Source organism: Pygoscelis adeliae, unplaced genomic scaffold (assembly GCF_000699105.1).
Source record: "Pygoscelis adeliae isolate BGI_AS28 unplaced genomic scaffold, ASM69910v1 Scaffold75, whole genome shotgun sequence".
Classification (NCBI taxonomy): Eukaryota; Metazoa; Chordata; class Aves; order Sphenisciformes; family Spheniscidae; genus Pygoscelis; species Pygoscelis adeliae.
In genome coordinates this window covers 1,987,060-1,998,399 of record NW_008824772.1, presented here as the reverse complement: position 1 = coordinate 1,998,399, position 11,340 = coordinate 1,987,060, and the positions used below count along the sequence as shown (strand labels likewise).

Below are 11,340 nucleotides of genomic sequence, written 5' to 3'. Positions count from 1 at the left end.
TCAGTTTAGCATCCTTTGGCAGCACTTCATCTGCCGCTGCTTTTCAGGCTACTCTTCCAACCACCGGCAATGCAAGTCACCCTCGCTTAGAGCTCTTCTGAGCACTCAGGGAAAATATAAGGCAAACCTAGTTACACATCTGCAGTTAACAAATCTTTGGCAAGCTAATTTACTTTTAAGAAAGCTTCGGAAAGGCCCTGTTTATAACATACATCACCTATTACGAAAGTGACCCATTACAAAAAGTTCATACAGTAATTTAGGTGAGATGCGCCACATCGTCCTCCCGCCCCCTGCTCGCACGTGGACTGCCTCTTGCAGCAGTACTACGGAAATGCTTTGCAAAACCTAGATCTGCGTTTCACCGACTTGGGGGAACCTGGACACTGTAGGCTATTTTATTTCTGCTTTTTTGTTTGAAGCTTTGTTCTTCAGAAACAATTACTTTGTGAGCTATTTTTTGTTTTCAAAACTTTCAGAGGACAATTTCAAAACACCTAAGATAAATCAGCTATTGCCAATACTGAATTATTACAGTTATTTCAGAGTTGAGGAAAATGAATTTGTAACTATGGCTTAGATCCCAAGAACTGCTTGTAGTTCTCCCTTCCCAGACCACAAATTCTGGCCTTCTGCAGTTTAGTTCCAAGTGCTTTTTTGTTTGTTTTTGAAGGAAAACTGATCAAACAAACTCAACCAATGTCTAAATACATCTCCCCCATTGACTGAGACTTTACCAGCTTTAAAACATCTTAATATTTTCATAAAGATAGAAATGATACTGTCAAGGTTGGCAAACCAAACAATTGAACTAACTGTCATGGCTTAAAATTGCAGCTGTGATCAGGTAAGTTCTCAATTAACACTTCTCCCATTTTTCCTTTTCCAAAAAGTAGAACTTGGACAACTTCTTTTTCCCACCTGCAGACAGGGACTGACCCAAGAAGTAGAAGACAGAAAAGCCTAACTGTAGGCACATACCCATAAGCATGGTTTAAAATAACCAGTGCACATTTTTAAAAAAAACAAACAAACAAAGCAACACAAACTTCACACAAAAAAGCCCCAAAGTTTTTTGAATAGTAAACTGATTGCATAATATAGGTCAGATTTTTGGCCTTACAACCTTGACAATGCCAATTTTGCATAAAGAAACGAGAGATGAAGATGGGTATTCACGTGCACAGTTGCAGTCTACAATGTTTCATGTACTTAAAATAAATTTTTATGAGAACAAGTTAGGTGCACTTAAAAATAAAGACTTATCATGACCTGTCTTGAATTTTCCAGTTTTCCTTGTTGCTTTAAAAAAGTCAAAGGTATATGGTTAAACACAATTTCATAACAGAACAGTTTGAATAATATGTAGAACAGCTGAATATACAACACAGTTTCCAAGAATTACTGTAACGTTTCAGGGTGAGGTTCTCATGGTTGAGATGCAGACAGTAAGCCATCCATACCAAACAGGTGAGGACTTCTACATTACTACTATAACCTACTCTGATTTTTGCACCAGAAAACCTGGCTGATTCACACATCTAAAGGCAATAAGCAAGACAAGCTGCGTTTTCCAAATAAAAATGCCGTCTCTTTTTTTTTTTTTCCAAAGGAATAAAAGAAATAGTTCCATAACTGCTAGTTGGCTCTATAGCAAAATGTTTCATCTATATTTCTGCATAATTTCAGGCATGAAAATACATGGTTGCATTTAGAGAGTGACAGTAGGACAAGTTGACATTTCCAATTCATTTGGTGGATAAGTTACATTTGTTTTACAACATCTGGCAATAAAGTTCCAACATAAAAGCCTGAGCTAGGAATTTTATTTGTTATTAAAAAAGAATGTTCCAAAAAATAAAGTGAATAAGTTTAAATAAAAAAGAAACAAAAAACACAAGAAAAAACATTTTGTTGGATGCCTCTCTCTTCCTCCTCATAATTAAAGTTCTTGGAGGGCGGGGGTGTGATATTTTGGGGGGGGTTGTGTTTTTTGTTGTTGCTGGTTGTTGGTTTGGGGTTGGTTTTGTTTTGTTTTGTTTTACACTCTACCCAATCAGCAATATCGATTTCACAGCTTCAGTACTTCAACAGAGATTACAGGATTAGTGTTAATGAAGTGGAAACCTGGAAATTCAATTTCCATATACATTTTGTTAACTCCCGTATTTCCTGAATCTGTAAAATTAGGGCTCTGGATAAGAATTGCGTGTTTGGAAACTTTAAGAAAAATGCCTACTCTTAGCACTTTCACTTCTAAACAAAAATCAAGTACATGCCATACTGGAAACCTCTTAAACATTTTAATCAAATTTTAAAACACAGGGACAATTGTTACTTTGTCCAAATAAAATTATCTTTGCCAAGGTGGTATTTCCTTCTGAGCCAATATACCACTCAGGAAGGTTTGGTATCAAGTGACTTTTCCTCCCCATGGCATTATATACACTTTCCCTGAAGAGTTCAGCTTGGTAGAGAAAAGCAGAATGAAGAAAAGCAGAATGAAGAAAGTGGAAAAAAATATTCCTGAAAAAACACACCTCTTCCTGATCACAAGCCAGATGTACTCCCTCCAGAAAGAGAGAAAAATGCAACATCAAGAGGTATGAACTCCGGCTTGGAAGCCAGGAATTCCCTATTTCTAATCCATGCTGTCACACAGACTCTTTTTACGACCTGGACAAATTACTTAGTTTGTTTCTCCATTTTCCCATTTCTGAATTTTTTCTAATATAATGGTAGTGTTATGCTTTGAGATATCGGCTGTTTTCAGATTGGGGGAGAAGAGGGTGCGAAGAGGCATAATGAAAAATAATCCCAATTTTTTCTCTTCTCTCTTCCTTCACCCTGACATTGCTCTCATCTCTGGTAGCAACTGAAGGGTGTTTGAGCCTCTGGGATGGTCAGAAGAGAACCAGCCAGAGGCTGTGGCTTAGACAGGAGCACAGCACAGACACGTGGCACTGACCAGCTGCTCCTTTCTCCTCCCCAGCCCAATCTTGAGCTGGAACCCACAAGACACTGTAAAAGCAGCTGCACCAAGCAAACAGCCAGCAAAGTGGGCTTCTACTCCAGACGTTCCTAACAGACCCACCTAAGAAGTTCAACAAAAACTTGTACACCTGATGCGCTTGAGCTGGAATGGCCAGATCTGCTGATCCAGGCCAAACACGACCCAGAAATGCTTTCACCCTAAATGCAAAGGGCATCAGCTGCATCAAACTGCTCTAAACAACCATGTCAAGAAGGAAAAGCTGTTGCAAGGAGCTGTTTGATGGCTCTTTAGGAGTCTAATCTAGGATGGGATTGTCTAAACCAGCACTAAGCACAGCTGTTGCCCTCTCTCCCTGAGTAAAATCCAGGATCATTAGCAATAACCAGGCAAAGTGGAGTTGGAGGCTTGGCGGAGAAAGGCGATTCTTCCAGGGCAGCGCACGGGGCTTGGGAATGTGAAGGCACCAAACAGCACTAGAACCTGCAGTGAGGAGATTTTGGGCAGACGAGGAGTTGCAGAAGTTGTGTGAGGTTACATTGCAGAGGTATAACAAAGAAGGAGAGCAACGAGTCCATGCTAGAGCCTGGGGGTGCAGATTTGAAGAGCACAGAGTAGAGATGGGACCAGGACTAGGTTTTGGTGGAGATCAAGGTACAAATATCTTTTAGAGATAAATAGGCCATACGACTTGCTATGCCTTAAGGGCAGAGGCTGGTGGGGAGGGCTGGAGTAGGCTAGAGGGCACAGGTGAGCCTGGGAAAGCTGTAGGAGAGATCTAGGCTATCACAGAACAGAAGAAAGGGGAAGGAAGAGAAAAAGGGGATTTGTTAAGTTTCAGAACTGCTGGTTTAGGTAGTATTTAAATGCTTTGAATGTGAGAAGGCCTGTAAATGTGTTAAGTCTGGTTATTGAAAGCTTTGAGAAAAGACTTGAACAATAGGGAAAACACAAACAAGACTGAAAATAAGGACGGGGAATACATCCAGGGCAAGCATGGTATTTTACTGACATTAAACTGCATCAAGACAGCAACTCTTTGGCAATTTCTTTCCGGAAAGCTTCCCAGATTGCCCCCCACACACACCCCCATCTAGGCTGAAGAGTCTAAGCAACTAACTAATTCAACTGCTTCCTTTCACATTAAGATCAGAATTAAGAACCATGTAAGGCAAAAGCAAAACCTTTTTTATTCTTTATAACACTGCAGAAAGTCTTTAAAAAAAAAATCTTATACAACAGAATATCTATTATGCTGTGCTGGTTTTGGCTGGGATAGAGTTAATTTTCTCCACAGTAGCTAGTACGGAGCTACAGTTTGGATTTGTGCTGGAAACAGTGTTGATAACACAGGGACGTTTTCATTACTGCTGAGCAGTGCTGACACAGAGTCAAGGCCTTTTCTGCCTCTCACCCCACCCCACCAGCGAGGAGGCTGGGGGTGCACAAGAAGCTGGGAGGGGGCACAGCCGGGACAGCTGACCCCAACTGACCACAGGGATATCCCACACCATATGGCGTCGTGCTCAGCATATAAAGCTGGGGGAACGTTGGGAGTGATGGCGTTTGTTTTCCCAAGTCACCGTTACGCGTGATGGAGCCCTGCTTTCCTGGAGATGGCTGAACACCTGCCTGCCCATGGGAAGGAGCGAATGAATTCCTGGTTTTGCTTTGCTTGCCTGCGCGGCTTTTGCTTTACCTGTTAAACTGTCTTTGTCTCGACCTACAAGTTTTCTCACTTTTACCCTTCCGATTCTCTCCCCCATCCCACCAGGGGGGGAGTGAACGAGCAGCTGTGTGGGGCTTAGTTACTGGCTGGGGTTAAACCATGACATATGCTGAATCAGGTTAGTAAGCCACAAAATTCCCTTGGAATTAGCAACTTAATTCAGACATTATTGCATAAATACATCACAACAGATTCATCTTACTGTGCCATTTGCATATGCCACCACATGATACACGAGACTGAATTAGCAGCAGTGTTAACCTGCTATACAAATTCCAGGCTGGGGACATTTCAATCAACCCAACACAGCCAAGTGACAGTTTTACTGCACATAAGCCTATTACAGTCATTTAAAAAACCAACAGAAATCTTCACGGTAAGAAAAAAAGCAGGATTTTTCTTTTGAAGAAATTCTACATAACTGCACCTTCCTCTGGTTGGTTTCCTACGCTGCGTGGTGGCAGGAGCAGGCAAGCTGCCACCGAGACTCCATCTGTTACGCTGGGTGTGCAAAGCTTTTCCTGTAACAGTGGAAGCGTCATAAGGCAGAGTCTAGCGTTCCCATGCAATGGTGTGTTGTTAGGGTAGACATTAGGAAGTTCAAAACACCCTATTATTTTCAAAGGATGAGAAGAAAGATTAAGTCCTGTAATCGATGAGGTTTGCCATCAGGTGCTTAGCAGTAGGATGGTTACTATTCCTATTATTTATCTTTTTTTTTTCCTTCAAAAGTAAGAATTAATTATCTTAATATCTGGTGCAGATGAAAAGCTGAGACCTGACACCAGGTATATTACAGTTAAGAGTTACCTTAAGATAAAAGCCAGGCAGTGAGTTGTTGTATCAAAGAGATCTAATCTTTTACAGCTGTTTTAAATAGGAACTGAAGACTAGGTGACTGATATTTATAAATGGAAACAATTTCCATAGAGTAAGGAATAATAGGTAAGACAATAAAAGGGGTTAAATGATTATGAAGAAGATTTTGAGAGAGAGAGAGGATTATTTTCAAATTACAAGGCCTGACATAATGCTGCATTTTACTTTGGATTAGAAATGCTGCGTATATTTCTGTCATCAGCAAATTCAACAGCCAGAATCAAGCAAAGTAGTATTGCCTACAGGACAAGCAATTTATATTGAAAATAATATCCTAACTAAACAAAACCTGGTTTTTTTAGGCATCTTCCTTCCAAAAAAGAAAAAAAAAAAAACAAACCACACAAAAAAAGTGTTTCACGCAGGTCTAAATTCCTTGGGACAATCCAACAACAGATGCCCCAAATCCGCCTGAGCAAAATATTCTGCCAGAAACCCATTTCTATCTCTGCTTTTTATAATATGATGTTTCTGCAATCAATCTTTCTTCAAAGCTAAGACAACTACAGTATCCAGATACAAGCATGACTTGTTCCATAAAACAAGATAAAAATACCTTCTCTTCATCCTTCCTTGAAAATTATAACCAAAAAGGAATTTTTTCTAAAGATTTTACTTTTTTTTTCCCCCATTACTCTCATTGCATATTAACATCCTCTCTCATTTCCAACGTCCTCTGCTCCTTCTCTTCTCCAGAAGGGAACCAAGTCTTCAAGTCATTAGCCCACGGAGCACTTAGCATCCCTTATAACCCATTCCTGTCAACTGCTTACTCACATTGTCACCACAGCACTTCAAACACCAAGACAGACTGGCAGATACCTACTGGGGAAGAGGCAGGGAACTGTTGACATTCTCAACACAGAATTTAGTAGCAGATAACGGCCAAATGATGGCCCACCATTCCTCTTTCAAAAGTATCCCTTCCCTAGCTGTACAAAGGTTATAGGAAGGCTTTACACTCAAGTCATGTTGGCAGCACTTTCCCTTCCACCTTACTCTCCTTTTATCCCTGTAAAGCTATGCATTAATGATCATCAATGGGCCCACCTAACTAAACAAAAATAAAAGTCTGTGCTTGCGTTTCAGAGATTCTTCTTTAGCTCTAGTCTGATCCTGTCAACTTCAGTTCCTGTTAGCAGCAGAGAACATCGGTGGTACTCAGGTCCTCCAAAGCAGGCAGGTTCATGTACTCTTCCCGAAGGAGCCGAAACACAGCAAGTGGGGATGATCGAGAGACTCACTACAAAAGCTCGCTCCTGATGCAAGCTAACACGCTAATGCAGGCACACTGTTACCGACCCAACGCAACCCATTTAATCAGCAGAGAATTACACACGTTTTTTTCCCCTATCCAGCTACCTTCCTGTGGGTTAAGTGAATTGAACCCGTCTACCCAGAAGCCAGATAGATCCAGTGCAAGGGGGGGGCAGCATGAACCCATTCAGTAAACTGGGAAAGGGGTTGAAACAGGGAAGAAAGGAAGCCTTCCATTTTTGGTGGCTGCAAGCTGCAAGATCAGTGCAATCTACTCTTGAATTTCACCGTTAGGACACTGCATGGAGTGTTAATTGCTGCTGAAAAAAAAAACCTGTTCAAGCTAGATCTTCACAAACAGATGGTCAATCTTGGAGAGGGCGTGGAAGGGCAGAGGTCTGAAATCTGTATTCTAGATAAATCAACATTTTGATAGGTTTAATAACAAAAAAATCAAATTAACTTAGAATTCTTTAAATATGAAAAAGAGCCATTCCTTCTACATGAACTTAGATTTGTTTTATATCCTTTTTTCTAATGAATATGAATTACAGTCTCACATGCAGAATCTAAGCTTGGACCGAGTCTGAATAATAAAACTATAATACTATAGCTTTCCTCAGTGAAAGTGCTATTATTTCACTAAACTGCCAATGATATTTTGTTAAGCAGTAATGCAAATGTTTTGTATACTGCACTAAAACATTATGAACAATGACTTCACATATTTAGTCTTGGATATTCAAATAAAGAGTAGGTCAAGACATCACTTTAAACCAGGCCTTCCACATTCTGCTGAAAGACCTATCAAGTTGCTTTTCTTCACTGGGACAAAGGGGGACAAGAAATTCTCTGTGTACTAATACTTGATTTGCTCTAGGTTTGGTGATGTCCAAAGCTAACGTAAATATGCTCAAACAATTTATGATAATATAGATAGGGAATGGAGCCATGGGAAAAAAAGTTAGAGATCAGAACAATGCCTTAGAAAGACAGGAGAATACAATGAGGCAAAATTGTTCTTCTCTTCCTCATCTTCCATCCCAAGGAAAAAAGAATAAAAGAAAAACTTTAATAATTTATATTATACAGAATATTCTATGCTTTAGAAAGACAAAGGAAAACCATGACATATACATGCCATACCGATTACATTGCTCAAAAGCACTGAAAGATGATCAGTTGATGATAACAACATAATAATTTATAGTGAGAAGAACATTTGGGACAGAAAATGACATGAAGGAGAGAAAACTGAACAAGAGGCACACAGAAGAAAAGACACCGGAGCACTGCAACAGACAAAAATAGCATGAAGAGAAGAGCAGTTTGAGGGAAATACTGTCAATTATTTGCTTCATTTTACAGAAGTGTTAACATGGAAATATTACAATAAAACAATGCTATCGTACACGTAAAGCATGCTGCAGACATCACCAGAAAACCAAGTGTAGTGTTTAGATTTTGAGGGAAATGAGAAAGTGGTATTTTGACACATATATTTTTTATTCAAACTAATAAACTCTGGGATATTTTCCAAGCTATAAATAGGACAGTATTAAGAACATCTGGCAATTTCTGTGTACTTTAGAGGATTTCACTTCAAACCTTTGGTTATCACTGTTACCACCTACAGGTCATAATGCTGATTCCATTTTGGATCAAGTGTATTCTTCACAGTATCTGTAGAATGGCATTGGCCAGATCCGTCCACCACAACCTTAGCAAATGGATCAGGAAGTCCTAAGAGGAGGAGAAGAAAAAAACTGGCAAATGGATCATGATGCTTTAAAGTCCTGTGTCATTGCAGAATTTTTTTTTTTAAATATTTTATTTGAAGTTGCCTTTTATTCATAAATGGGAGCCATATTTAACAAATTGGAATAACATGACATATTAAGTGCAGGAAATGGCTAAATTAGCAATTTATTTCACTGACACAACTTTTTCTTGGGCTGTATAAGTCAAACGCTTTGGGGAAAAAAAAGATCTGAACCCCTTAATCTTCCTAATTCAGGATTGAGTAAATTCTCAGTATACAAAGAATTCAGCAAAAGGCAGAGAAAACAGATTTACATTCTTCCTATTTTTAAGATTAATTACAATCACAATTTTGGTTGTTATTGCTATTACAGGAAGTCACCTCTAACAGGTTATTCTTGCCTTTGAGGTCCACTTTGTTTTCTGCTAGCTTCCTACTTCACTTTCGGCCAGCTTAGTACCCTGGCGACACTGAACACAGGTACAGCTGATCAACAAAAATCAGTGCAAAGATGGTGCCAGGCTACACAGCTGAGGACGGGAAAGAAGCAGGACCAGAGCAGCCTACAATTACCTCTACTGCAACTGCTATTCTAACCAACCTATTAACTGACACCAAAAGGGATGGTCCCACCACTAATGCCCCTAAGTCATGCAGTCCTATCCCTTTTTCCCCTCATACTAATTCCTCCCCTCATCTGAGCGCCCAGTGAGTCAGCTGAAGGAACTAAGGCGGTGAAACATTATTCACATTTTCTGTAGCGCAAGTTTTGGACCAGTTCCGCTTCCTCAGGTGACTCACGACGGAGCCGGTCAAGCAGCAGAGTGGTTCGAGACAAGTGTCAGGCAAAGCACGTGGGGTAAAGGCAAAGCACACGGGGAAGGGGAGGAACAGAACCGTGTGAGATCTGTGCTTCAGTACAGAAGCGCATCACAGATTTCAAATCTTGAGGGGTCTTTTTAGGCATATTAAACTCTTAAACACCTGAAAGCTTGCAATCAATACAAAAATCCAGATATAAAGCAAGTTTTAGAAGTATCACAAATTGCAATATAATTCTGTATCATTCCTTCAAGTTCTTTTCAAAGTTCAGGTCCGATCTTTCGAATTCTTCCTACTCCCAACTGGGAGGCGGCAGACAGGTGATCTGTGCGTGCATACCTTCACAGCCAATAACATTCCTTTCTGCCTCCTTCATCCACTTCCTAGCGCTCCTTTCAAAGCATTATTAAAATTAATTAAAATATAATTTCAGCATAGGTAAGTATTATGACATGATTATTAATAATTAAGATGTACACCTGTCTGCTGGACAAAAAGTTCTTATGTGAAAAACATTTCAATAAATATGTGGCACTAATTGCAAAACATGTAATTTGCCTGAGAGAGTAAATTTGTTCCCCACTCCCACCAAAACCAGAGAGAGTGTGTCAGTGTTTTAATTATTATTATGAGTCTGTGATGAGTGTCACCGAAGAAAAAATTAGAAGCCCTGAAATAAAACGATGTGAAAACATCAAAGCCCCCACCCCCCTTAATGCAAATATCTTAATACAATGATCATGTCCAAACACTGATGTACAGAACGAACCTGCATAATATTTATCCCATCTATAAATGTATAAAACTTTAACAGCTACTTACGGAAAAAATCCTTTTTCACCAAGTTTTTTGCACACAGTACTGTAAGAAAAACAGAAATACAAAATTGTTAGTGATTCCCAACTTTAAAAAAAAAAGTTACTTGTCCAGTATTCCAGAAAATCCTGCTCAAAATAAAATGAAAGAACATAAACGACTTGTGCTCCTACATCATTTATATTGTCATGTAAAATAATTCCTGAAAGCTGAGCCAGAAGTGTCATCTTTTGGCAATTTACCTTTAGGTGGATTATAGTGAAAGTGATATGGTAGTGGTTTCCTCAGGCCATAATTTTACATGCTTTTTTTTTTCCCCCCTCAATGATTTTGCCAACTCTGTGTTTACCTAGTGAGGAAGCTGGACCATTTCTAACTAGCTCACCATACAGTGGCACAAACAATTGTGCCAGTAAAATGAGTGGTATTTCACGAGCAGAGTCTTATGTTCAGTTCTACAGACCAGCAAAAGCTTCCCTGACCATAAAAATAGTGCATTAGGCAGTCTAGGCTTTTCCGCTACCCTGCGTGGAAACTAAATAAAAGTTTTTACCTGAAAAACATTTGGGTGGAGTAGACTAACTTCTAATGCCAGAGTTTTGATGGCTCCAAAGATATGTTTTATTTGTAGAAGCTGACAATTGTTTTAGGCTTTTTGGTTTAAATTAAAAGGGAGGAACATTTGCATTTGTCAACTAAAAATACCAAGGGGAAAACAAGCTCGTATGAGAATAGAGTAAATAAAATAAATAAATAAATAAAGGGCAAAGGGCACAACTTTCGTATAAAGATGCCAAGGTACACACGGAAGACTTCTCCTCACAAAATGCACCACTGTTCAACTACATATGGCTTATCTATTATCACAGGTTTAGTAAGCAGGAAATATTAGATTCCCCTGTGAAACATTAAAATATTTACTGATAACACAAAAGGATTCTTGGGTACGGAGTGAAAGCATGAATTCCCACAGCTAGTACAAAAAAGGAAAAAAAGGGGAAGGGGAAAGAGGTATTTGGTTGGGATCAATGCTGCAGAAGACTCCTCAGCATGTGATTCCCTTGGATGCTTTTTCTGAGATTG

At 39.5% G+C, this 11,340-nt stretch overlaps 1 protein-coding gene across 1 annotated transcript in view; it reads right to left on the bottom strand.

The window, feature by feature from the left end:
* The window catches only part of SMURF2 (SMAD specific E3 ubiquitin protein ligase 2), a gene marked incomplete at its 5' end in the record, with an annotated part of 35,530 nt that extends 25,227 nt beyond the window's left edge, over nucleotides 1–10,303 (bottom strand). Inside the window, 2 exons of the mRNA XM_009323678.1 lie at nucleotides 8,492–8,600; nucleotides 10,264–10,303. Of these exons, the coding sequence (XP_009321953.1) occupies nucleotides 8,492–8,600; nucleotides 10,264–10,303 (149 nt within the window). The remainder of the gene's footprint in view (nucleotides 1–8,491; nucleotides 8,601–10,263) is intronic.
* Nucleotides 10,304–11,340: the final 1,037 nt, after the last annotated feature.